This window comes from Pongo pygmaeus, chromosome 7 (assembly GCF_028885625.2).
Source record: "Pongo pygmaeus isolate AG05252 chromosome 7, NHGRI_mPonPyg2-v2.0_pri, whole genome shotgun sequence".
In the NCBI taxonomy this organism is placed as follows: Eukaryota; Metazoa; Chordata; class Mammalia; order Primates; family Hominidae; genus Pongo; species Pongo pygmaeus.
In genome coordinates this window covers 156,813,928-156,838,601 of record NC_072380.2, presented here as the reverse complement: position 1 = coordinate 156,838,601, position 24,674 = coordinate 156,813,928, and the positions used below count along the sequence as shown (strand labels likewise).

Sequence of the window (24,674 nt, the reverse complement as noted above, 5' to 3'; positions counted from 1 at the left end):
CCAGATGCCGCGGGCCTTCCCCCAGATCCTAGGGGAGCAACCGCGAGAGAAGTGGGCCGCTCCGGGCTCCGGGAGTCCGCAGGGCGGGGCCTCCGAGGGGGCGGGGACTTGGGGGCGGTCCCTCTACGCGGGGCGGGGCCTCATAGAGGCGGGGCTTCGAGGAGGTGAGGCGCGGCCTGGGGGTGAGGCTTCGCGGAGGACCCTGGGAACGGGCGGGGGCGGGGACTAAAACGGGGCGGGGATTCGCGGGAGTGGGGCGGGTCCTGGGGCGGGGCTTCGCGGAGGAGGCTTGGGGGACGAGGAGGGGACAGGGCCTGGGGAGGGGCTTCGCGGAGGAGGCCTAGGGGACGAGAAGCAAACAGGGACTGGGGCGGGGCTTCGCGGGGCGGGGCCACCGGAGGGGCGGGGCCTGGGCGCGGCCCGGGCTCGGCAGCTCGCGGGGAACCTCTGCTCTGGCTCCGGCAGGCACAGGCGGCTCGGGAGGTGCTCGCCGGCTCCGCCCCCGGCCCCCGCCCGTCCGCCGCGCGCCCGCGCCTCCCAGTTCCCAGAGCCGGGGCTGGGGCTCTAGGCTGCGGCGGCGGCTCTAGGCTGGGCTGCTGGGCGCGGGGCCAGGGCGGGCCGGGAGAGGCTACGCCGGCGGCGGATCGCGCAGAGGGCGGTGGCCTGGGCCGGCCGAACCATGGCGGCCCCGGAGCCGGCGCCGAGGCGGGCCCGGGAACGGGAGCGGGAGCGGGAGGACGAGAGCGAGGACGAGAGCGACATCCTGGAGGAGAGCCCGTGTGGTCGCTGGCAAAAGCGACGGGAGCAGGTGGGCGCGGGGGTTGGGGCACGGGGTGACACCGCCCTCCCAGAGCCAGAGGGGCCTGGGGGCTGCGCGGGGCATGGGGGCGCTGGGAGAGCGCGGCGCCTGGAAACCTCTCCGCGGCCCCTCGCGGCCTGCGAATCAGCCACCCCTGGACCCCTTTGGCCTGGCGCCCGCCCTGGGATTCCCTGAGGGCCAGTCTCCTCCCAGGACCAGCTCTCCATGCCTCTGGACTCAGCCACTAGCTCCCTGGGGATCCCCCTCGACCCCCGAAACCTGCTCCAAATCCCCTTAGCCCAGCCCTTGGATAGGAGCCCTTGGCTTCTGCGGGCAGCTACCCTCCAAGCCCCACCTTCCCGCAGAGTGGCTCAGGGCCTGCAGCCCACGCTTGGGCCCACTGGAAAGGTGTGGACAGGGACCAAATCCTCACCCACAACCCTGACACACACCAGGGCACACATAACCCTTTATTCACCCCCAGGTAAACCAGGGGAACATGCCAGGGCTTCAGAGCACCTTCCTAGCCATGGACACGGAGGAGGGGGTAGAGGTGGTGTGGAACGAGCTCCACTTCGGAGACAGGAAGGCCTTTGCCGCGCACGAGGTGAGACAGCTGCCCCCTCCTCATCCTGCCTGGGTGACCACCTGCTGACCACCCAGCGACCACCCTCCCTCCCCAGGAGAAGATCCAGACCGTGTTCGAGCAGCTGGTGCTGGTGGACCACCCCAACATCGTGAAGTTGCACAAGTACTGGCTGGATACTTCTGAGGCCTGCGCGAGGGTGAGCACGGGCAAGGCCCCGGGCAGGCAGAGACCACAGCTAGGTGGGGCGGGCATGGGGACGAACCCGCAGCTGGTGGAAATCCTGAGCTCGCACCCTGCAGGTCATCTTCATCACAGAGTACGTGTCATCAGGCAGCCTCAAGCAATTCCTCAAAAAGACCAAGAAGAACCACAAGGCCATGAACGCCCGGGTATGGGGAGCCGGCTGGGGCAGCCACGGGGACAGGACGGGGTTGGGGCAGCCTCGGGGACTGGGATGGTGAGGGGGTGCCCGGCGGCCTCGGACAGGGGCTGGGCGAGGATGCGGGGCGGGCTCCGCAGGCCCAGCCGCCTCTCCTGCGCCCACCCGACGGAGTCGTGCGTCCGCCGCCAGGCCTGGAAGCGCTGGTGCACGCAGATCCTGTCTGCGCTCAGGTGAGGGCCTGGGCTGGCCTGGGCGCGGCGCCGCCGAGCCCCCATCTCTCCAGAGCCTCCTGACCGGCTCCTCCTACTCTCCCCTCCCCAACGTCTGCAGCTTCCTGCACGCCTGCAGCCCCCCGATCATCCACGGGAACCTGACCAGCGACACCATCTTCATTCAGCACAACGGCCTCATCAAGATCGGCTCCGGTGCTGGCGGGGCAGGGCTGGGTGGGGGAACGGGGCAGGTGAAGGTGCCTGGAGCCAAGGGCAGAGGAGTTCTGATGCCCCAGCAGCTAACTCCGCTCTTTCTCCCGCCCCTTGGCAGTGTGGCATCGAATCTTCTCCAATGGTAGGTGCGGACTCTGGGGGGATGGGGTCCTGGAGAAGTCCCCACCGGCTGAGCCTCTGCGCCCTTCCACAGCGCTTCCAGATAATCTCCGAAGCCCCATCCGCGCTGAGCGAGAGGAACTTCGGAACCTGCACTTCTTCCCCCCAGAGTACGGCGGTGAGTGGCACTGGGTCCGGGTGCCCCGTGCCTGCCCTGCGCTTCTCTCCTACCTGTCCTGTGCTCTCTCCTGTTCAGAGGTGGCCGATGGGACCGCTGTGGACATCTTCTCCTTTGGGATGTGTGCGCTGGAGGTACTGCCCCCGCCCTCCACCTTGTGCTCTGCCGTCCTCCTGTGCCCTGCCTGGGTCACCTGTGTGGTCCTTTCCCCATGCCTGATCTGGCTCTGTGCCCCAGATGGCTGTACTGGAAATCCAGACCAACGGGGACACCCGGGTCACAGAGGAGGCCATTGCTCGCGCCAGGCACTCGCTGAGTGACCCCAACATGCGGGTAAGCAGCTTGCCCTGCCCCTCCCCAGCTGGCTCACCGTGCTCAGCTAGGGCTAGCAAGGTGCTCCAGGCAGACCTGGGAGAACATCACAGTTTGTGCAGTTGAGGGGTATAACAGCTGTCTGCACCCCTCCCAAAGAGGACCTCAGTGGGAGCACATACTGGTTCCAGGCCTGAAGGCCCTAAGGGGTCAGCACATTCTAAGGACAAGAAGGCAAGAGAGACCCTCCCTCTGTGGCTGCCATCACCATGCCCGTTTTATAAAGAAACCGAGGCTCAGAGGAGATGAGTCCTTTGCCCAAGGCTTTAGTGTAAGTGGTGGAGCCAACATCTGCACCTGGGTCTGCTTCACTCCAAGTCCTTGACTTTAAGCTTCCAGGAGGTGATGAGGCTCCAGCTTGTGGGGGGACACGGCGGGTGCCAAGCAGGCAAAAAGAGGTGTGGGATGGAAGCTGCATCCCCAGCCCCCTCTGCTCGGAGTCTAGACTTAACTCCATGGCCTCAGGAGATGGGGGTACCTGCATGGGGCTGGTGGGGAGCTGGAGCCGGGCTGGGCACAGATGTGGACAGTGTGGGGACCCATCAAGGTCGTCTCCAGTGTTGGGCCTGAGCTGAGCTAATCAAAAGGCCATGGGTAGGAGGCTTGCAGGTGTGACTTTAGGATCATGGCTTCTCCCCACGATTTTTTGGGGGTCGAGGGAAGCAGAGCATGGTGCTCCAATCCCAGAACCCAGCTGTCCTCAAGCTCAGAGGACCAGGTCCTGGCCTGGCTGCTGCTGGGACTCCTCCCTATGGGCATCCCTGCACGTCCTGTGTGTCCCTGAGGAGGGACATGGGGAACTCAGGGGCCACCTCTCCTCCAACTGTGGGGCCAGAGCAGAGAGCCTCTGCACACCACCAGCCTGTCCTCCCCATGCCCCAGGAGTTCATCCTTTGCTGCCTGGCCCGGGACCCTGCCCACCGGCCTTCTGCCCACAGCCTCCTCTTCCACCGCGTGCTCTTCGAGGTGCACTCGCTGAAGCTCCTGGCAGCCCACTGCTTTATCCAGCACCAGTGTAAGCAGCAGGCCAGCCCAGGGGGTGGCCGGGGAGGCTGAGGTTGGGACGTGGAAGGGGCCCTGCAGGACCCACGGCCTGAGCACACCACCTTGATGCTCCTGTGGCCGCAGACCTCATGCCTGAGAATGTGGTGGAGGAGAAGACCAAGGCCATGGACCTGCACGCGGTCTTGGCGGAGCTTCCCCGGCCCCGCAGGCCCCCGCTGCAGTGGCGGTGAGCAGTCAGCACCCAGAAGCCTCCCCTCCCCGCACCTCCCCTCCCCGCGCCCTTGGCCAGCCCCTCGTGTGCCTCCCGCCTCCATGCCAGGTACTCGGAAGTCTCCTTCATGGAACTGGACAAATTCCTGGAGGATGTCAGGTGAGAACTGATGTAAGGTTGGGGGCCAGGCAGCTGTCAGGCCTGAACCCCCAGCCACCCTGGTGTGTCCCCAGGAATGGGATCTACCCACTGATGAACTTTGCAGTTACTCGGCCCCTGGGGCTGCCCCGTGTGCTGGCCCCACCCCCAGAGGAGGTCCAAAAGGCCAAGACCCCGACGCCAGAGCCCTTTGACTCTGAGACCAGAAAGGTGAGTCCCCTCTCCTGCTGCTCAGTGCCATCCCTCAGACCTTCTAGCAGCCAGATAAGAGGTGCCCCTCCTTCTCTCAGGGCCTGCATCCCCATAGCCCAGCTCTCCTCCTGGCTGCCAGAGACCAGATCCAGGCTGACCCCCTTGTGGGGTCATGGAGGTTATAGGACAGGCTGGACACTCCTTTTCCGGGAGGCTCCCTGTCCCTTCAGATCCTTCCCCTGCATCCTGCTGCCTGCCCTGAACCTACTCCAAGCATCCTTCTTCCAGAACTCACCCGGGCTCTTCCACCCTGCTAGCAAACTTCCCCCACCCCCCCCACCCCCCCCACCCCTCCCATCCCCCACCCCTCCCATCCCCCACCCCCCCACCCCTCCCACCCCCCACCCCTCCCACCCCCACCCCTCCCGCCCCCCCACCCCCACCCCTCCCATCCCCCACCTTGTGCTGATTCCCAGACATCTATGTCCTGGTGTCTCCCCAGACTTTTCCTGCAGCGCTCCCTCCTGGCCAGGGGCCTCTCTCGGTGCAGTGCAGCCAGAATTAATGTCCTAACAGGCAAACTGCCTGCTCCTGGCTGCCGGCAGAGATCATGGGAGTCCTCAGCTGACGCCCAGGCTCTGGGAGGCCTGGTCCCGCAGGCACTGTGCACTTCGGTGCGGTCCTGTCCCGCCCAATCTCCCTTTCCCCATGCTCACAGTTCCCTCTTTGTTCAAGTTGTTCTCTCCGCGGTGAAAGCTCCTATTCAGCCTTCAGTACCCAGCCCCTAATGTCGACTCTTCTCGAAGCTTTCCTTAGCTCGCCAAGCCACTAGCAGTGAGATGGGCTCCTCTTAGAGATTCCCCCCTTTCCAATCTTTGCTGTCCCTTCCCGGCCCCTTTGGGGCCGCGGCATGTGGTCTTGCTGCTGGGTATGTGAGTCCCAGCCTTCCCCCGCTGCAGGTCATCCAGATGCAGTGCAACCTGGAGAGAAGCGAGGACAAGGCGCGCTGGCATGTGAGCGGGGCCTGGGAGGGCGGCGCTGCCCTGGGGAAGGCGGGAGCGTGGCGGACCCCCGAACCCCCAGCTGACCACGCCCCCCCGCCTCCCCAGCTCACTCTGCTTCTGGTGCTGGAGGACCGGCTGCACCGGCAGCTGACCTACGACCTGCTCCCAAGTAGGCTGGGCAGGGGACCTGGGCGGCGGGCGGTGACCCCAGGCGGCGGGTGGCACATTGGCCTCATGCCTCGCCTTACGCCGTTGCCGCAGCGGACAGCGCCCAGGACCTCGCCTCGGAGCTCGTGCACTACGGCTTCCTCCACGAGGTGTGCTGGGCGGTGCGGCGCGGCCTGGCGGAGGGGGCGCGCGGGGCAGGCCGTGCCCCTCCATCCCCCATGCCTCCCTCCTTCCGCAGGACGACCGGATGAAGCTGGCCGCCTTCCTGGAGAGCACCTTCCTCAAGTACCGTGGGACCCAGGCCTGACCCGGAGCCCCAGCCCCAGGGGACCATGCCGGGGTGCTGCCTGGGCAGGCAATGTTAGGGAGACCCCAGCACCGCGGGGCTGCCCTCCTTCATGTGCCTGGGAGCACAAAGGCCCCGGTAGTGAAGGAACCCCCGCCTCCTGAGAGTGGGGCTGACCCTGCCTCAGGCGCCGAGGGGTTGGGGGGTGGGTGTGGGGGAGCCGTTAGGCCTCCCAGGTCCTTAGGATCAGGGTTGCCCCCGGAACCCCTTCCCATATCCTCCATTCTCCACCCTGAGTTCCTACCCAGGCTGCCTGGCCAGGGCCACTGCCTCATCAGCATGCAGGAGGCTGCCCTGTAGGGAACCCCAGCTCTGAGGCTTGGGGGTGAGGGTCAGCCCTGGACAGACCTCTGCCCAGGGAACTGCTCCATGGGGTCTGGGAGAGCAGCCATCCCCGGCTGGCACCACAGACCCACACAAGGAGCCTGCACAGCAAGCCAGCGGTGACACACCTGCAGGTGTCAGGCATGGCACTGGGCACAACAGGGACCTGGCAGGAGAAACAGACCACAGAGAGGTCTGGAGTTGAGGCTGTCGTCAGCAAAGCCCCTGGTCCCACACAGCTCTGCCCTAGAGCCACCTCTTTGACCCTTTACCCACCCGGAGACCAGAACCCGCAGCCCCTCTGCAGATCTCCTCTGGCCACTGCACCCCTCCAGTGGGCTTTTTCTCTGATGCACTCCCTGGCCTGGAGGGGTCAGGGACCCCACATCCTCTCTGCTCCTCAGACTCACACCCCCTCCATGTTACCTCCCGCACCTCCTCCCTGGGGCAGCTGCTCCCTGGACCTCTGAGGATGTCAGCTCCTGGCTCCCTGCCTGTCTCCCACTGCACTCCGGGCTCAGTCTGAGAGATGTCTATGCCCTCATGCCTTCTACCCCTGCCTTTCTGGCCTCTTGATTCTCGGCTTGCCACTCCTCCAATTCCAAACTTAGTGAAATGGCCTTAAGCATTTTAAACTGTATGTATAAATATAGCGCATTCATGCCTTTTTAAAAGCATTTCAAATGTCAACTAGGAAGCCACACCACTGTATTAGTTCTATACTGCCGCTGTAAAATTTACCACAAACTTAGTGGCTTAACACAAATTTATTGCAATTCTGTAGGCTGGAAGTCTGACTACGGGTCTCACTGGACTAGAATCAAGGCTGGCAGGCTGCCTTCCTTCCTGGAGGTTCTAGGGGAGACTCCGTCTCCTGCTCCTTCAGGCTGCTGGCAGAATCCACATCCTTTCGGTTGCAGGGCCAAGGTCCCCACTTTCTTGCTGATTGTAAACTAAGGCCACTTCCAGCTTGTAGAAGCTGCCTACATTCCTTGGCTCTTGGCCCCCTCCTCCATCTTCAAAGCTAGCAGGTTCAGTCTGTGTCACGAACCATTTCTCTGGTTCTCTGCAGACAGGAAAGGTTGTCCCTAAGGACTCATGAGATTAGGTTGGGCCCAGCCAGATAATACAGGATAATCTCTCTCCTCAAGGTTTTTAATATTAAACACATCTGCAGGACACATTTTGCCACGTAAACTAACATTCACTGGTTCCAGGGATTAAGGAATGAACCTCTTTTGTTGGGGAAGGGTGGCATTCTGCTGACCACAGCACTCCAACCAAAAGCCAAAAACCAAAGCAAGACTTACTAACGCATATCAAATAAATTAAATGTACAAAATAGTGAATCTCAGTTATCTTAAATATTCCAATACTATTCACAAAATTATTCAAATTCTCACGCCTTCCAACTCAAAATTAGCAATCTAAAGTAATTTCCATATCCTAGATGGAAACCCTCATGCTAAACTGTCTGATTATGCATGGTCCTAAATGGTTTCAGTGGCAAATACATAACATTGTACTACTGATTAAACTGAACTTAAAAGCATCAATACTACCATTGTTGCACTTAATCATGTCTCTGTTGAATTTTTCCTAAGTTTTATCTTTTCAGAATTATATGTGTATTGTTTTTAAAGTAGAATGGTTTTCTTTTTTTGAGGCCAATAATAAATAACAAATGCAGGCTCCTACTCTGATCCTCTCCAAATTCAATTCTCTTAACTGTTTCTTCGGGCATTTGAAATCCATGTTTTTCAAAATCATGAGCATGCTTTTAGTCCTGTTTATTAGTTTTTCTACATTAGATGTCCCCAGCCGGCATCCTCTGGGAGGAGGGCAGTCACCTGCCTCAATCTCCTGGTGGCATCTTTCCAGTGTTATGGGCATCACAGCTGCATGGGTGTTATTACAGCTTCATTACCACACGTCTCAGGAGAGAACAGGGTGTTCTAGGATGGCATTTCTTGCACAACTTTTTGTTTTCCCTGGAGTTAATAATTGCCTATTTTTTGTTTGCCTAGTTTTCTATATGTGTTTGTCATTGATTCATCTTTAGACTTTCCTGAAGAAGCATGAGGATCCTGTCACAGCTGAGGACTCATCACATAACTGACTGCTCAGTTTCTTTTCATGGAGCCCCCACCATACAAGCCCCCTGCCCAGGCTACTTGTTCTTGGACTTACAGCCCAGCTGTCAGCATGGGTTAACTCTTCACCAGTGTCCTGGAATGCTTTCCTCTTCCTTCATTTGCCCTGTTTGAGAAGGACCATCCTCCAAGTTTCCTGAGAGGGTGCACAGGAAGTTGCGGAGTCTTTACCTGTTTGTCTTTATGCTAACCTCACATATGCTTGACAGTGTAACTAGCTACAAAAAGCTTGGCTTGGTTGAAAACCATTTATTCCCAGGATTTCGAGGGTATCGTGTCATTTTCTTCTAGTTCCAAGAACTCTTGTGCCTTTCTGAATTCTGACTCTACCTATGATCTCTTCTTTTCCTTTGCCCCGTTACTTTGGCAATTCTCAATGATGTGTCTTGATATACAACTTCCCTTTCACCCACTGTTCAGAAAACATGACTGGTTCTAGGAAATTTTCTTGATTTATCTCTGTTGATTTCTCTCATTTCCTTATTTTCTGGACAATTTATTTAGATGTTCGACTTCTGTTTTTTGAGTTTTTGTTTCTGTTTTTTGTTTTTTTGAGACAGGGTCTGGCTCTGTCACCCAGGCTGGAGTGCAGTGGTGTGATCACACAGCACTGCAACCTCCATCTTCTGGGCTCCAGCAATCCTCCCACCTTAGCCTCTCTAGTAGCTAGGACTACAGGCGTGTGCCACCATGCCCAGCTGGTTTTTTAAAATTATTTTTTGTAGAGACATGGCCTCGCTATATTGCCCAAGCTGGTCTTGAACCCCTGGGTCCAAGTGATCCTCCTACCTCAGCCTCCTGAAGTGCTGGGAAGGCAGGCATGAGCCACTGTGCCTGACCTGGACTTCTCTTTTGAGATGCAGTCATGGTGGCGGCAAGAACACAGGCTCTGGAGCCATTCTACTGCTGCTCCCTGCCTTGTGATATTGCCCATCAGTGAAAACGGGGATAACAGCTGTATCCACTGCATTGCACTGGGTTGTGAGGATCCCATGAGTGAATGTGTGTAAGAACAGTGCTGGGCACCATGCATCTTGCGTGCACATTATTGCCAAGGGAAGGTGTCCCCAGAGGGTGGTGCCTGTGGCTTCCTCTGGTGGTGGTGGCAGACCAGCACCCCCACCTCCCATCCACCCCCTCCATTGTGGAGGCCTTGTGTGCCAGGCTGGCCCTAAGAGCACCCACCTGTGTTACTGCTATTCTGTTTTCCAGCTATCTGGTTCTGTCATTATACATTCTGGAAGACTTCATCTTAAAAGCCTATTGAATTGCTCACTTTCCCCTCATGTTTTATTTCTAAGAGCTCTTTCTCATCCTGAGGTTTCTTTCTCTACAGCCCCCAGTTCCTTTTTATTGACTGTAATATCTCTGAGAATGGCATTTTAGTTTTCATTTTTCTTCGGCTTCCTTTATTGTCTCTGTTTCTTCTGAGTCCCTTTTCTTTCTCAGGTGTCTGGTGATCCTGGGCTGTCCAGTTGCATTTAAGAGTGAGATACTTTTAGTGGCTGGGGCTTATGACCTGGTGAGCTTCGAGGCCAGAGATCTGGCTGGGCCATTCTACTGGGCAACACTCTGCCCCTAGCTGCCCTGCCAGTCTTTTCTTTTGAGCTAGGAGCTGTTGCAGAGAGGAGCCCTCCCCTCTGAGAAGCCTGATGGCATGCGGGTGGTCAGACCCAGCCCAGGGGTGGAGGCAGGGATAGGACCCAGAGTCTCACTTACTCCCAGGCTTTCAGACAGGGCCTTGCTTGAGCGGGGCCTCAGAGCTCCTCTCCCGGAGTTCCCATCTCAGACACTGCAGTGCCTGCCAGCCCCGGTGGGTAGGGACAGAGGTCTGGGGATTCCTTTCTGTAGCTGTGCTTTCACCCACGACCCTCAAGACACTGGCCTCCATAGCCGGGTGGGCTGGAGTAGCTCTCGCTGTCCACCTTCCTCCAGCTCTACAATATCCCAGCTCTTTGCCCTTGCAGTGTTTGTCTTTATAAAACCCCTTTCCTATAATTTCAGGGGGTTTCAGGAGGTAGGCGGGGAATATTCTGCCCTACTTAAGTAGAGGTGTCTGTATTAAATTCTGAACGTTCCCAGGGTTGAAAGGAGGCCTGCCCGGGATGCCCTGTGGCCTCAGGCAGCTGAAGGTGCCTGAGCTTACAGATGTGGCTTCTTCGGATGACCGAGTTGGGGTCTCGGGACCGGGTGCAGCAGATGGCAAATGTCCAGGACAGGCAGCTTTCCCAGCAGTACTGATAGACACCTTGGGCCATGAATGCCAGTTCGGGGACTAAGGGGGCCTGCGGGCTGCGGGCCTAGCGACTGACGTCAGCCAAACTACGGTCATCGGTTCCCTGGAAGGAGAAAAGGCTGCCAATTGAGCGAGGCCTCCCGGCCCCAAGGATGTCGCGACGCGGGGACGACGCATCTCACGACGTGAGCCTGAAACACGCGGGACTTTCATCACCCGAGACTCCTCCAGCCCAGGAGGGCCCCGCTCTTTCCCCTGCCTCCTGGGGGAGAGCCTCTGGACGACGCCCGCGACGGCGTTTTCTCCAAAAAAGGCAGAAAAGAGAAGCGTAGCAGTGGCCGCAAGGGCGACGGGCGGCGAAGGGTACCACGCGGAGAGACACGCCCAACTCGAGTCCCGCGGCGCACGGCCCCAGACGCCCAAGGTGCGCGGGCCACGCCCCTCGCCCGCCCAAGAGCACGCCCCTTCCGTCGCCCCTCCCGAGGGCGTTAACCGTTCCTCCCCGTTCCGGAAGCGCGTTCTTATCTCCTTCCTCGCGAGAGTTCCATGCGCCGGCGCCCAGATTGCGCGAGACAGCGGAAGGAGCAAGAGTGGGTGGTGCGCGCGGCGGCCGCGACGGACGCAAGATGGCGACGGCGACCATAGCTCTCGTAAGTGAGCCCCCCATGACCGCGGGCGGCCCTCGGCTTGCGGGGCCGGGTCGTCGACCCAGCCTGGGCGCGGAGGGCCTCCCAAGAACGCGGCGGTCTTCCCAGGTCCCACGCGGAGTCCCTTGTGTCCCCGCGTCGCGTGAGGCGGGGGCGGGGCGGGCGCGCGCCGGCGGCCGGCTCGCGACCTCAGCTTCCGGCCTGTGGACCCCAGCTTCCGGCGGGGCGGGGCGGGGACCTGGGCGCGGCGTGTGGCCCTTGCGGGCGAACCTGACGGGGTCGTGTTCCTGTCCGCTAGGTCCGGCAGGCGGGGGTCGTCGTCCTCCCTTTGCCGACAGGGGTGTGCGCCGTGGTCACGACGGAAGGGGGGTCCTGGGGGTGATGCGTGGGCCTTCGGGTTGATGGGATCAGAAGGGGACGGGGCCTGTAGAAAGGGGTCTCCATGTCAGAGCATGGGGTGGCCTTGGCTCACTACGCCTGCAGCTGTGAATTCGTTCTCCGGTGCTGTAGAGGGATCTGGTTATCTCCATTCTCTTGTCTCCACTTGGGAAAGAAGAACGTGCGTTCTCATCCTACGTGTTTCGAGAAATCGCATTGTCCCAAGCTCTACGGGAGGATTTGGGACGCAATGGGGAACCAGACAGGCAGTTGGAGGTCTAGTGCGCACCAGAGGCCAGTTCCCACCCAGGGTGCCATTTGCTGGGCGCCCTAGGGAGCTGTGTGGGCATCCAGAGGAGTGAGTCGCCCCCTGCTCTGCTCAGTGCACACCTCCCCTGGCAGGGCAGGCGTTATTAACATAGAGGGAGAACACCCATGCACACAACACACGTGCGATGAAGTCTGGTCTTTCCTCCTCACCACTTAGCTTATAGGACCTAATCCCCTTTTGGACCTTTCTCAGCCGCAGTTTATCCCTGTATTACTTGTCACCCTCCCCCCAGCCCACACCCAGCGGGATGGGATAAGGTCTGTTTGAGAAGACAGTTTGGGCAAATGGCTGAAGGCTGGACTGACAGGACCAGGGAGTGTCCTTAGACTGCCATTGCCAGGCCCCCAGCGGGCGGGCTGGTCCCATGTCCCACTGAGGCAGAAACCAGTTACTAGGGGGAGAGAGGCATTTGCACAAGATACCTAGCTTGCGAGGGCAGCCCAGTGTGTGATTCACAGGGCTGGCTGACTCCACGCTTTCTACCATGTTCTTTCTCTTGAAGCCACAGGAATAAGTGACCTCTGAGGGGCACTCCAGAAAGAAAGGATGTAAGGGTTGAGGACCTGGTGACTGTCTTTAGGCAGCAGTCAGAGAGTTGATGGTGAAGGAGGAGGAGGCTCAGAGACAAGGACTGGACACGGGAAGGTGGAGGAGGAGAGTGGATGCCTCACTCCCCAAGCACCCGCGGAACAGCGCCCTGTGCTCATGAGGGTTAAATGGGGGCTCAGGTCTCCTGTGGCGTGGTGCCAGATAGGTGGTGTCATTGTTGAGGTGGACGTGGGCCATAACTGACCCCATGAACGGGTTCTCTGTTGGGGTGTTTGTTGCCATCCAAATTCTGTTCGGTTTAATACATGTTTTTTTATTGTCAGGGTTCAGGCTTGCATCAGGTTCCAGGAGTGAGCTGTAGCCTGTGCTCTAACCATTCCTCTTTTAATCATTGGGATGGAAAGGCTTCTAGAAGGGTTGTCTGTTCCCCACCGTCCTGGTTGGGCACAGTGATGAGAGCCTGTCCCCTGTCTCATGCTGCTTCAGCTCTCATGGGAGGTTGAATGGAGCAGCTGAACTTGGCTGACAGTGGCCTGGTGGGGAAGGAAGCCAGAAGATGCAGAAGGGCCTCCCCTCCCGTGGGCATGCCTTCTGCCTGGTGGCTGCAGAATGAGGCCGGCTGCCTCTTCGCAGCAAGGGTAGGTCTTCTGGATGCATCTTTTCACTTTGATGCGTGGCTCCGTTCTTCTCTTCACTGACAGCTGGACCAGCTCTCATTTGGGGTCATCACCCTTGGGGTCCCAGTTGCTTTCTCCTGTAGGCCCCAGCCTGCAATGTCACCTCATAGAGAGGCCCCCTGGCTGCCATGGCCTGGCACACCTCATAGCCACTCCTTTCTTATCCTGTGCTTTCTTCGTAATGCTGGTAAACCACAGAAGTCATCTTTGATTTTGGCATTCTTTGTTGGCAGCTGACACCAGGCTCCTGAGAGAGACGTCTTTCTCTCTTGTCTCTCGTTTCTGCTGCCTCTGCAGCGCTCAGTGTGGAGCCTGGGCACGCAGTAAGCAGTGTTCATTGTGTGAAGGGAACTGACAGATAGAAGGCAGTGTCCTGCAGCCAGCTCTGCCCTGGGTATCTGACACTGGATGTTGTTAACAATACTGATGAGTGCTGGAACCTGTGGCTTGCTTTGCTGCTTTCCATGTGCAGGGACTGCAGGTTGTGGGGTTGGGGGGTGGTGCTGGGATTTCACTGAATCTTCACAGTACCCCTAGGAGACAGGCCGTCCCCATTCCCAGCTGAGGAGCCTGAAGCCTTGAGACCTTGGGACCTTCAGTCATTCGCTCCACATTACTTTTGTGTGTGTGTGTGAGACAGAGTTTTGCTTTATCGCCCAGGCTGGAGTGCAGTGGAGTGATCCCGGCTCACTGCAACCTCTGTCTCCTGGGTTCAGGCAATTCATGGTAGCACCTCAGCCTCCCAAGTAGCTGGGATTACAGGCGCCTGCCACCATGCCCAGCTAATTTTTGTATTTTTAGTAGAGGTGGGGTTTCACCATGTTGGCCAGGCTGGTCTCCAACTGCTGACCTCAAGCAATCCACCTGCCTTGGCCTCCCAAAGTGCTGGGATTACAGGCGTGAGCCACTGTGTCTGGCCACATTACTTTAAAAAAACTGTTTTTTCATAGAGACAGCATCCTGCTGTGTTGTCCAGGCTGGTCTTAAGTGCTATATTGGTCTCCCAAAGTGCTGGAGTTACAGGTGTGAGCCACCACGCCCAGCCCCTACATTGCTCTTCTTGCTTTCTGATGGAAATGCTCCTCTTTGCTCTGGGCTGAGGAAAGGCAGTCCCAGAGTTGGCACCCCAGAGCCCCTCTGCTGTGCTGCCCCTCAGAGGGGCTTCCCATCCCTCCAAGCACTGCTGCCTGGTGCTGGGGGGCATCCTGACCATAAAGATGCCATTTTAATTGCCTAAAGATGGCAGTACGTGACTAGCTGCGATTGTAAACACCAGTTTCCTCCAGGCTCTCTCAGCATCTGGTTAGCACAGAACCCTAAGCTCCATGCAGCTGGGAACTTCCATCTGCCAGGAATGGCGTGGGGTGTCCTGTGTAGAATGCACCAGTGGGCCGGCTTTTCCCAAGAAAATTTTTTCTGAGCCACATCCCACTGTCAACACTGTTGTGGTTCACTTGTTGGTTAGTGCAGTGATTTGGGGGAGCAGGAAGTTACAAAAGTGCCCCTCAGTTCACCCTGTTCACGGGTATCTGGAGACTGGTCGTGAAGTGATCTCTTGCTGTGGGCAGTGAGAGGCAGCCTTGGCTGGTCACAGTGGTCCACGCCTGTAGTACCAGCACTTTGGAGGTTGAGATAGGTGGATTGTTTGAGACCAGCTTGGGCAACATGGAGACTCCCATCTCTACCAAAAATACAAAAATTAGCCGGGTGTGGTGGCGCGTGCCTGTAGTCCCAGGAGGCGGAGGTTGCAGTGAGCCGTGGTTGCACCACCGCACTCCAGCTTGGGCAACAGAGCCAGACCCTGTCTCAAAAAAAAAAAGAGGCAGCCTCTGCTCTGGCTGTGCATGCAGTGGGAGGGGCCCTTGTTTCCTTTCAGTCTTTCCGGGGTGCAGTGTCTAGGCAGCGTGGGGCTGAGTTGGGCAGCTAGAGCACACCCATGCCGGCAGCATTGGGAGCAGCTCCAGGCACGGGCTGGGTTGGCCTTCCCCAGTGCAGCTGGGCTGGTGGTGCTGCTCCTCCTCTGGAGGCTGGAGGACCTGGGACACTCTGGTGGGTCAGCCCAGCCTCTGGCTTTGTGCACATGGCTCCAAGGGTGGGCGCCCTGATCTCTTCTGTCCTTAGATATTGTGGGTCTCATCCTTGAGCTGGGAGCGGGGTGACTGCATGCTGCCTTGGTTCTCGTTGTGCAGCCTCTGAGAAAGTAGAGTAGGTCTCAAGGCCCTTCCACCATCTCCCGACCCCCACAGCATTACCCGTCTCCTGCCCGTGGCCTGTCTTTGCCCTGCCATCCCTCAAGACCATTGTGGAGCTGCTCCTCCTTCCTGTGCCCCCTTAGGTGTGGGTCTTACCGAGTGCAAAGGGCCAAGCTCTTGGCCGTCCTCCTGCGAGACAGCTCTGGATGGTTCTGTTGCCAGGGAAGGGAGGCCTGCGCATCCAGACCCCTGCCCACCATGCTGCTTAAAAGTGTCTTCAGGAGAGAACTGGGACCTGGGCTTGGCCAGAGCCTGTGGAAGGCACTGGGGCTGGGGCTGAGTTGTGGGCTGGCCAAGGTGTGTACAGGTTGCCAGGAAGGCACCGCTGCTGCCTCAGGAGGGCATGGGGGACACCCAGCTGATTTCTTTGGCCGTCCAGCCTGCCGGCAGGAGAGGATGGCTTTCTTTGGCCTGGGGCAGGAGCACAGCTCTCTCTACCCTCCTCCCCGTCCCCGCTGGGACTCGCTGGCAGCCCTGGCCCAGCCCAGGCTCCGCTCTGCTTCTGACCGGGTCCCTGGGCGTGCTGGTGGGTGTAAAGAGAGGGCAGTTTGGGCTGGGGGGTCGTGTCGGGAATGCCTCCCTGCCCGGCCTCCCTTATCCGTGAGGAGCTCAGCCCTTAGCTCGGGAGGAGAGCAGGCCTGGGCGGTGGGGTGATGTGCCTGTCCGTTACAACATCTCCTTCCTGCCTGCAGCAGGTCAATGGCCAGCAAGGAGGGGGGTCCGAGCCGGCGGCGGCGGCAGTGGTGGCAGCGGGAGACAAATGGAAACCTCCACAGGTACTGACCTTAAGCATCCTCTCCCTCAGGCCCGCCCGCCTGCCCGCCCGCCCGCCTGCCTGTGCGTCCCTGGGCCCAGAGAGGGCTGGCTGGGGGCGGGGCGGGAGGAACCTCGGGAACCCTTTGGGCAGACAACTGCCCGCAGGACCACGGCCCTCTCCCCGCGCCAGCCCTGCACCCTCCCCACCCAGCCACTGAGCTGGCCTTTGCCCTCTGCATCTGCCCTGCTCCAAGCACCAGGCGGGGCCTGTTGACAGTCTGGCTGGGCGGGGACGCCGGGGCCTGGAGCTCACGCATTCTTAGGCATCAGCGTCTTGCTGGAAGGGGGGGCCAAGGTTTCCAGAACGTGCAGTGCTTTAGGAGCCAGAAGTACAGATTTCATTTCAGACCTCTGTGTTTTAATTTAAATAAAACAATGAAGCAATGCGCAAATCAAAGCACAGGTCTGGTTGGGACTCAGCCCTCCCCATTTTTTTTTGGCCCCAGGCTCCAGAGTGGGTGCAGGTGGGTCTTGGTCTGTTTGATGGCCCAGCCTTGGGAGCAGGTCCTCTCGGAGGTGGAGCTGGGCCTGTGGCTGGGTAGTCGGGTTCTTTGTGCTTCTCCATGGTAGTGCCCGCCTCCAGAGCATTCCAGCGGGGCCTCAGCAAGGTGGCCTGGCGGCCTCTTGGGGCTGGGCCCTCCTCTTGGTCCCCTAGGCACGTTCAGGGGGTGGGACTGGGACATGGTATGCAGCCTGGATCCTGGGAGATGTGGGGGCTGGTGCTCCCTGGCCCTTGGCTGGCGCCCAGCCGGCCATTGGTTGGTGGGAGAAGGGCCTTTTGTTTACCAAGACAAAGAGGAGATTGAAAAGTGTCTGGGGGCTGAGGGGGTTGGCATTGATTACCATGGTGACAGCCTGCTCTCAAGTCCCAGCCTCTGGTTCTTGGGCCCTCTTTCCCACTAAGGAGGAATGGGCTTGGGGCCAGCTGTGAGGGTGGTGAGGACAGGGCTAGTGTGAGCCGGACTGGGGCACCTGGTGCTGAGGGTGGTGAGGACAGGCCTAGTGTGAGCTGGACTGGGGCACCTGGTGCTGAGGGTGATGAGGACAGGCCTGGTGTGAGCCGGACTGGGGCACCTGGTGCCACCCACAGCCAGCCTTTGACCTTCAGGGACGGGTTGGGGCTCTGGTTGCCTGGGGAGGGGTCTCCAGGGCTTCCTGCCCTTTGAGCTTGGGCCAGCATCCCAGCACTTGGCAGGCAGGAGGGGGTTCTTGGGGCTTGGGCCAGCCTGTCCCTTCCTGCCTCCTGTGTTCCTCTGTCCTTGCTCATCACTTCTGTGCTGGGGACCCTTCTTTCTTCTCTGCTGTCCCTCAAGGCTGTGTCTGGAAGTCTCGGAGAGCCCAGTTGGTGGGCCAGTGATCTTTGTGCTTGCTGAGCTGGAGGACAGGCGCAGGCATGCTGTCTGCCCACCCCACACTCTGATGGGCCTGTTGGCCATGCCTCCCTGCTCACACAGCTGCGTTCTCTCTGCAAAAAGCTTAGAGATGGATTTTGACAGAAGGGACGTAAACATAATCCTGGTTGGCATCAGTTTGGGTCTGCAGTGGCTGTGACTGCCCAAGGGCCTCTTGGTCCCCAGGCCCACCTGGCTACGGTGCCAGTGGGTCTGCTCCTGGCTTCTCCCAGTGGGCCAGGCACAGCCCATGCAAGAGTGTGTGGAAGCGAGCTGGAGCCCTCTGCAGGGCTCGTGTGGCCCGAGAGAGGCCTGTGTTCTCTGGGAGGTGTGCACAGTGCCTGCGGGGACGGTGGGGGGGAGCACTGTTGGGAGAGAGGTCCTTGTATTTGCTCCTTGGGTGGGCCCCTTGAAACTCCAGGGAAGCTGAGCCTGTGTCTGTGGCAGGGACTGTGAGGAAGCCCGGAGGAGCCTGGGAGCAAGGAGTCCCAGAACGTCCAGAGAGCCGTGGCCCTTTTCTCCTGCCTTGGAGGACAGCTGAGGCTGGCTCTCCTGCAGGGCATGTGATAGCAGCTCTGGGGTCAGACTGACAACAAGGGGCTGGACCCTTTTCCTGCCTCCAGCTGTTTATCTTGGTGGTTCCCGAGGAGGCCACTGTGGCCTGGGCCCCACAACTGCTTGGGTTGGCCCAGGGCCTCCAGGGCACCTGCCTGCCTCAGTCTGTGTTCTACCCCATGGGTCCCGGGGGAGACAGTGGCCTGGGCTGGGGACAGCAATGTCAGAAGGGCTGGCCTGAGTCCAGGCCAGGCAGGGGACAGTCTGTGCTAGGGCCCTGTCTCTCTGGGAAGGGGCTGGGCCAGAGCCCATGTGCAGTGTTTGGGACACAGGTGGGGTGGCACTCCTGGGGCCATGTGAAGGAGAACTTGAGCTTGCTGCTGACGGATTCCCCTGCTCCCCTACCAGGGCACAGACTCCATCAAGATGGAGAACGGGCAGAGCACAGCCGCCAAGCTGGGGCTGCCGCCCCTGACGCCCGAGCAGCAGGAGGCCCTTCAGAAGGTGAGCATGGACCTCCCAGGGCACTGCAGGTGTGGGACAGTCAACTGGGGGCAGGGGCAGGGGCAGGGTGCGGGGCAGGCCTGTCTCCCATGGGCTGGGCCCCCAGTGCTCCTCACTGCCACCTCTCTCAGGCCAAGAAGTACGCCATGGAGCAGAGCATCAAGAGCGTGCTGGTGAAGCAGACCATCGCGCACCAGCAGCAGCAGCTCACCAATCTGCAGGTGAGCCCCAGCCGGAGCCTCCACCACCCTCCCCACCACCACCACCATCTCCTCCTCTTCACGCTCTTCCTCCTCCTGTGCCTGCGGCCGTCCCCGCAAGCTGTTACAGTGCTCCGATTCTCAAAGACTCATGCTCGGGACCCCCAGGGTCCTCTCTGAGGCACGAGTGGCCCAGCCTTTCCCACCTGTTGCTCGCTGGAGCCCCGAAAGCGCCGCAGCCCCTTTCTTGGCTGCTTGGCTGTAGCTCTACCCTTTTCCCCTTCCTGGTCTTCCCACTGTGGCCTCTGGTCTCCCCCGTGCTCCCCGCCCCAGCTGTGCACAGCCGATGGTGGCAGCATGCGGGGCGCGGGCCTCCCTGCCCCCGTGGCCTGGATAAGATTGCTCAGGCCCTCACCCCTGCAGTGAGTCCAGACCACCTGGGCTCAGCCCCAGGACTGAGGGGACAGTCTGGAGGCACCTCCCCTGGGGCCCTGCTCCAGGCCTGTGGCCGGAGGCTGCGATACCTTCATGGGAAGAGGCCGGTATGAGGCCAACAGGTTCCTGGGCCTCGAGCCTCACGCACCCCCCGCCCAGCCCTCAGACATTCACGCTGCCAGGAGATGTCCTGGCCATTCACTGCGCTCCACTGCCCTCCTCCCTCCCTCCCTTCCTCCCTCCCTCCCTCCCTTCCTTTCTGCCCCAGCCGGCCCAGCTGCAAGGCTGCAGGGCGGGGCACATGGGGCGCTGCGGCCCCCCTGGGCAGGTGCCGGCGGCCGGCAGTGTGGGAAGGCAGGCGGCCTCCCTGGCAGGGCGGGGACTCCGGGCCTTGCCGCTGTCTGCGTGAGGTGTTGACGAGAGCGGGAGACTGCTCGGCTCCAACAGACTGAACTCTGTCTTTACTGTCTTTCAGATGGCAGCAGTGACAATGGGCTTTGGAGATCCTCTCTCACCTTTGCAATCGGTCAATAGAAATGCTCACTTCTTCCGGGGCTCATGTCCTTAGTCAGGGCTAGAGGGGGGCAGTGCAGCCCACGTGCTGGGGACCTTGCTCCCCTGGCCGGCCCTGCCCGCCAGCTCTGGACGAGCGCAGCAGAGCGCCAGGCGTGGTGGGGCCAGTGGTGTGGGCACCCACCCGGGACCGCCCCTGGGGAGGCCTCCATCTGCTCTGAGGGCCCACCTTAAAACTAATCGGCCAGGTAACTGCGGAGGGCAGCCGGCCAGGGCGGGTAGCTGCCGGCACCAGGCCCGTCTGCGCCCACGCCGCCTGCACGCACGGGGTGCGCCCACGGCCTCCAGCCCCGTCAGTCTCCAGGCTGCCTGGCTCTTGGGTTGGGGTCAGGCCCCTGAGGAGAGAGGGGTCCTAACTCATGGCCCCATCAGACCCTGGAGGGAGGATGGTTGGATGGGGTGGGGGTGGGGGGACCCAAGCGAGCAAGGGAAGGGCAAGCAGGGCCTCGTGCCTGGCTGTCAGCAAGGGGCAGAGGCCACGCAGCCAGGGCGGAGGAGGCAGGGGCCACGGCTATGGCCTTGGCTGTGGTGGGCAGAGGAGTCTGGGAAGGAGGTGTCCCTCCCTTCCCCCAGAGGCAGGCTCAGGAGGAGGCCAGGTCCCATCTCGGGGATTCTGAGGGGAAGATGTGGCCCCTTCTCTGGGAGCCTCTGTTCAGAGGGGTCATCCCTGTGTGTGGCTCCCATGGGGCAACACACGCGTTGTTCTCTCTGGGAAGCATCTGAATGGGAGCCTGGGCTGGGGGTCTGGTCAGGGAGAGAGCTCTTGGCCCGCCTGGGGGTGGGGCCCCACACTGAAAAGGAGACATGGCCCTGTCTTGGGGGAACCATGACCTGAGGGACAGGCCTGGTCTCGTGTTTGGGGAGCCTGCTGCGTGAGGGGGATGTGATTCCACCTTTGGGGGGGCCTTGCTCTGAGTGGGGAGCCTGAGGTCTGTCAGGGGGCCCAGTTTGAGGAGAACACAGTCTTTGTTTTCAGGGAATGCCTAGTTTGAAGGAAGATACCTCACCTTGGGAAGTCCCTTGATGTGGAGAGATGCTTCCAGGCCCCCTCCACGGGATGGGGAGGTTTGGCCTGCATTAGGCCAGCTGATGTCTAAAGAGGGAAACTGGTCTCTGGCCACAAGGCCTTTTGTGGAGAGGGGCAGGGCCTGGCTCCAGCTGTCTGCTTTGCCTGCCCTGGCCCACAGTCTCCCTGTGGCCCACTGCGTGTGGCTCTGAAAGTCCCCTGCCTGGCACATCTCCTGTGAGGTGGCAGGGGCGAGAACCCGTCCCTGAGGGTGTGGGGAGGTCCCTCAGCGCAGTAGCCAAGCTCACAGCCAAGGCCCTGGACTGGCCAGGCCTGTCACCAGCTCTAAGGAGCCTGGGGGCTTCTCGTAGGGTCTCTGCTACCTCATGGTGCCCCCGGGGGCCAGGCCAGTGGTCTCGCCTGGGCCCGCTCTCTCGGCTGCGGGCACGGGCTCCAGGCAGCTCCTTTGTGAGGAGTTGCAGGGCACTGGGAAGGCACAGCATGAGCCCCCACCTGAGTTGGCCCCGCATGAGCAGCTGCTCCTCGTTCTCTCTTCAGGGAGCCCCCATCTGGCTCCTGAGCTCCTCCCCTGGGGTCTCTTCTGGGCAGTGGCTGCCCTGTCTTCTGACCTCCTGTCTTCTGGCCACCAAACCAGTGGGTCCCTCCAGCTTGGATGGCTCCTCCTTCCCTCGTCTGTCGTGGTCCTTGGCTGGGACAGTGGGAGGATCTCCCAGCCCGGCCTGGGATACCCAGCCCCCAGACTGGAGGGGTGGTCTGGGTGGGAGGGCGCACAGCCCTGCCTCCTGACCATCTGTCGGCTTTGCTGCCACAGTCTGCCTGGGACTTTGGCGGGCTGGGGTGCGTCCTGTCCTGCCGCTGGGCCTGGCCTTCCTTCTTTGGGTGGCGGGGTCCTGCGACCCCCACACCCTGACTGCAGGGATGGAGCCCGCACTTCCCTGTCATGTGGGGAGCCCTCCCCACAGCAGGGCTGAGTGGGTGGGCCAGGAGGGGAGTGGGCTGCCCAGCCTCCTGCCACCCCTGACGAGCCAGCGGTTCTCTCCCCTCTGTCCTGCTGCAGATGGCGGCTCAGCGGCAGCGGGCGCTGGCCATCATGTGCCGTGTCTACGTGGGCTCTATCTACTACGAGCTGGGGGAGGACACCATCCGCCAGGCCTTTGCACCCTTTGGCCCCATCAAGAGCATCGACATGTCCTGGGATTCCGTCACCATGAAGCACAAGGTCAGCAGGCTTGGTCCACCCCGGCCACTTTGGGCTCGCCCCCACCCCTGGGCTCGTGCAGCCTGACAGGTGTGTCCCTGTGTCTAGGGCTTTGCCTTCGTGGAGTATGAGGTCCCCGAAGCTGCACAGCTGGCCTTGGAGCAGATGAACTCGGTGATGCTGGGGGGCAGGAACATCAAGGTGAGGCAGGGAGCCAAGGCCTTGATCCCGCAGGCGTGCAGGGCTGCTCCTCCACAGAAGCCTTTTGTGGCTGGGCCTGGGTTGACCGGTCTTTCCATCTCGCCACCTCTTCCCCAGGTGGGCAGACCCAGCAACATAGGGCAGGCCCAGCCCATCATAGACCAGCTGGCTGAGGAGGCACGGGCCTTCAACCGCATCTACGTGGCCTCTGTGCACCAGGACCTCTCAGACGATGACATCAAGAGTGTGTTTGAGGCCTTTGGCAAGATCAAGTCCTGCACACTGGCCCGGGACCCCACAACGGGCAAGCACAAGGGCTACGGCTTCATTGGTGAGCTGGGGCGGCTGAGGCGGGATGGGGGCCACCTGAGGCTGGGGCTGGCCCTGCTCACTGCTGCTCCTGCCCACAGAGTATGAGAAGGCCCAGTCGTCCCAAGATGCTGTGTCCTCCATGAACCTCTTTGACCTGGGTGGCCAGTACTTGCGGGTGGGCAAGGCCGTCACACCGCCCATGCCCCTACTCACACCCGCCACACCTGGAGGCCTCCCACCTGCCGCTGCTGTGGCAGCTGCTGCAGCCACTGCCAAGATCACAGCTCAGGTGAGGGCCCACACAGCTGTGTCGGCTTGAGGGTGGGCGGGCTGGCCCCTGATTCCTTGGAGACTGATTCAAGGTGGTCTTGAGTAGCCAGACCAGGGACTGAGCACGGTGACTTTTTGGGTTGCAGGAAGCAGTGGCCGGAGCAGCGGTGCTGGGTACCCTGGGTACACCTGGACTAGTGTCCCCAGCGTTGACCCTGGCCCAGCCCCTGGGCACTTTGCCCCAGGCCGTCATGGCTGCCCAGGCACCTGGAGTCATCACAGGTGAGTCTAAGTGGTACCAGATCCTCTCCTCTCCTGTCCTGGCATCTCTAGGCTCGCTGCCCTCAGCTGCCTGGCCCTTTTGGTCTGGGCACAACCCTCTGAGCCCAGGGCGGGCCAGCTCTGTGCCTTTCTGGGAAGGGGGGTGGTAGGGAGTGACTGATGGACCTGGTTGGTTTTCCTGCAGGTGTGACCCCAGCCCGTCCTCCTATCCCGGTCACCATCCCCTCGGTGGGAGTGGTGAACCCCATCCTGGCCAGCCCTCCGACGCTGGGTCTCCTGGAGCCCAAGAAGGAGAAGGAAGAAGAGGAGCTGTTTCCCGAGTCAGAGCGGCCAGAGATGCTGAGCGAGCAGGAGCATATGAGCATCTCGGGCAGTAGCGCCCGCCACATGGTGATGCAGAAGCTGCTCCGCAAGCAGGAGGTGGGCAGAGGGGCGGGGTGGTGGTGGGGGAGGGTAGGGGGCAGGGCCGCAGTGCTCAGCTGTCTTCCCCTCGGCCCTGCCCCACAGTCTACTGTGATGGTTCTGCGCAACATGGTGGACCCCAAGGACATCGATGATGACCTGGAAGGGGAGGTGACAGAGGAGTGTGGCAAGTTCGGGGCGGTGAACCGCGTCATCATCTACCAAGAGAAACAAGGCGAGGAGGAGGATGCGGAAATCATTGTCAAGATCTTTGTGGAGTTTTCCATAGCCTCCGAGACTCATAAGGCCATCCAGGCCCTCAATGGCCGCTGGTTTGCTGGCCGCAAGGTGGTGGCTGAAGTGTACGACCAGGAGCGTTTTGATAACAGTGACCTCTCTGCGTGACAGTGGCCCCTCTCCCCGGACTTGCACTTGTTCCTTGTTTCCTCTGGGTTTTATAGTGATACGGTGGTGTCCCCGGGGCCAGGCGCACTCTGCCCAGCCCAGTCTATAGTGCGGATAAAGGTGCGGATGCTGCTGGCCCTGAACGTCCCTGTGTCTGCCGTCGGTCCTGTCACCCATCCTGGGGGTGTCTCTTTAGGGGGTCTAGGGTGAGGAGGTAGGGGTCGGGGGGTGGTCTCTGGATCTGTTCCGTGTTGGCAGGAGGGGCCCGCCGTGGGCGAGACCTGGGTAGGGGGTTGGCGCCCCGGGCTCCGTCCCGCTGGTGGCGGCGGCTGGGTGGGCGGGGCTCGCAGCTGTCCCCGCAGGGTGGTGCTGAGAGAAGGCTGGGCCCCGGGACACCGCGACCCGCTGGACAGCGCGCGCTGCCAGTGCTTTTGTGCTGCAGAGCCGGCCGTCCAAGGCGAGGGAGCGGGTGGGCGGGCGTGGTCGCTTCCCGGGAGGAGGCCATGCGTAGAGATTCGTGGCCAAGTGCCGCGGGGCCAGGGGCCGGGCTGGAGGGTGGAGGGCGCCGCCTCTCGTGGACTGTAGCTCCCAGTATCCCGTGCGCGG

At 60.8% G+C, this 24,674-nt stretch overlaps 2 protein-coding genes across 21 annotated transcripts; both read left to right on the top strand.

The window, feature by feature from the left end:
- The first annotated feature begins 427 nt into the window (after window positions 1–427).
- On the top strand, window positions 428–7,830 carry NRBP2 (nuclear receptor binding protein 2). 4 transcript variants are annotated; one of them, XM_054497820.2, is made up of 18 exons: window positions 431–808; window positions 1,284–1,406; window positions 1,483–1,584; window positions 1,688–1,777; window positions 1,960–2,000; window positions 2,101–2,195; window positions 2,314–2,337; window positions 2,410–2,493; window positions 2,572–2,627; window positions 2,731–2,826; window positions 3,748–3,880; window positions 3,994–4,096; window positions 4,190–4,240; window positions 4,315–4,450; window positions 5,392–5,445; window positions 5,542–5,605; window positions 5,698–5,753; window positions 5,843–7,830. In XM_054497820.2, the coding sequence occupies exons 1-18, from the start codon at window positions 680–682 to the stop codon at window positions 5,909–5,911; spliced, it is 1,506 nt and encodes a 501-aa protein (XP_054353795.1). In that variant the 5' UTR covers window positions 431–679; the 3' UTR covers window positions 5,912–7,830. The 4 variants fall into 4 exon arrangements, 3 of the variants coding, with proteins under 3 accessions (XP_063525278.1, XP_054353793.1, XP_054353795.1); XM_054497818.2 differs by lacking the exon at window positions 5,698–5,753 and having other exon boundaries at window positions 430–808; XM_063669208.1 differs by having other exon boundaries at window positions 428–808; window positions 5,542–7,830.
- PUF60 (poly(U) binding splicing factor 60) lies at window positions 6,171–24,211 on the top strand. 17 transcript variants are annotated; one of them, XM_063669214.1, is made up of 13 exons: window positions 11,526–11,608; window positions 13,055–13,206; window positions 16,190–16,273; window positions 18,668–18,763; window positions 18,895–18,984; window positions 19,874–19,924; window positions 22,056–22,217; window positions 22,305–22,397; window positions 22,515–22,728; window positions 22,808–22,998; window positions 23,126–23,261; window positions 23,446–23,681; window positions 23,769–24,211. In XM_063669214.1, exons 2-13 carry the CDS (start codon window positions 13,072–13,074, stop codon window positions 24,066–24,068), a joined length of 1,788 nt encoding a protein of 595 aa, XP_063525284.1. In that variant the 5' UTR covers window positions 11,526–11,608; window positions 13,055–13,071; the 3' UTR covers window positions 24,069–24,211. The 17 variants fall into 17 exon arrangements, with proteins under 17 accessions (XP_054353786.1, XP_054353785.1, XP_054353790.1 ...); XM_063669209.1 differs by having other exon boundaries at window positions 11,551–11,608; window positions 12,892–13,206; XM_063669215.1 differs by having other exon boundaries at window positions 11,605–11,869.
- Window positions 24,212–24,674: the final 463 nt, after the last annotated feature.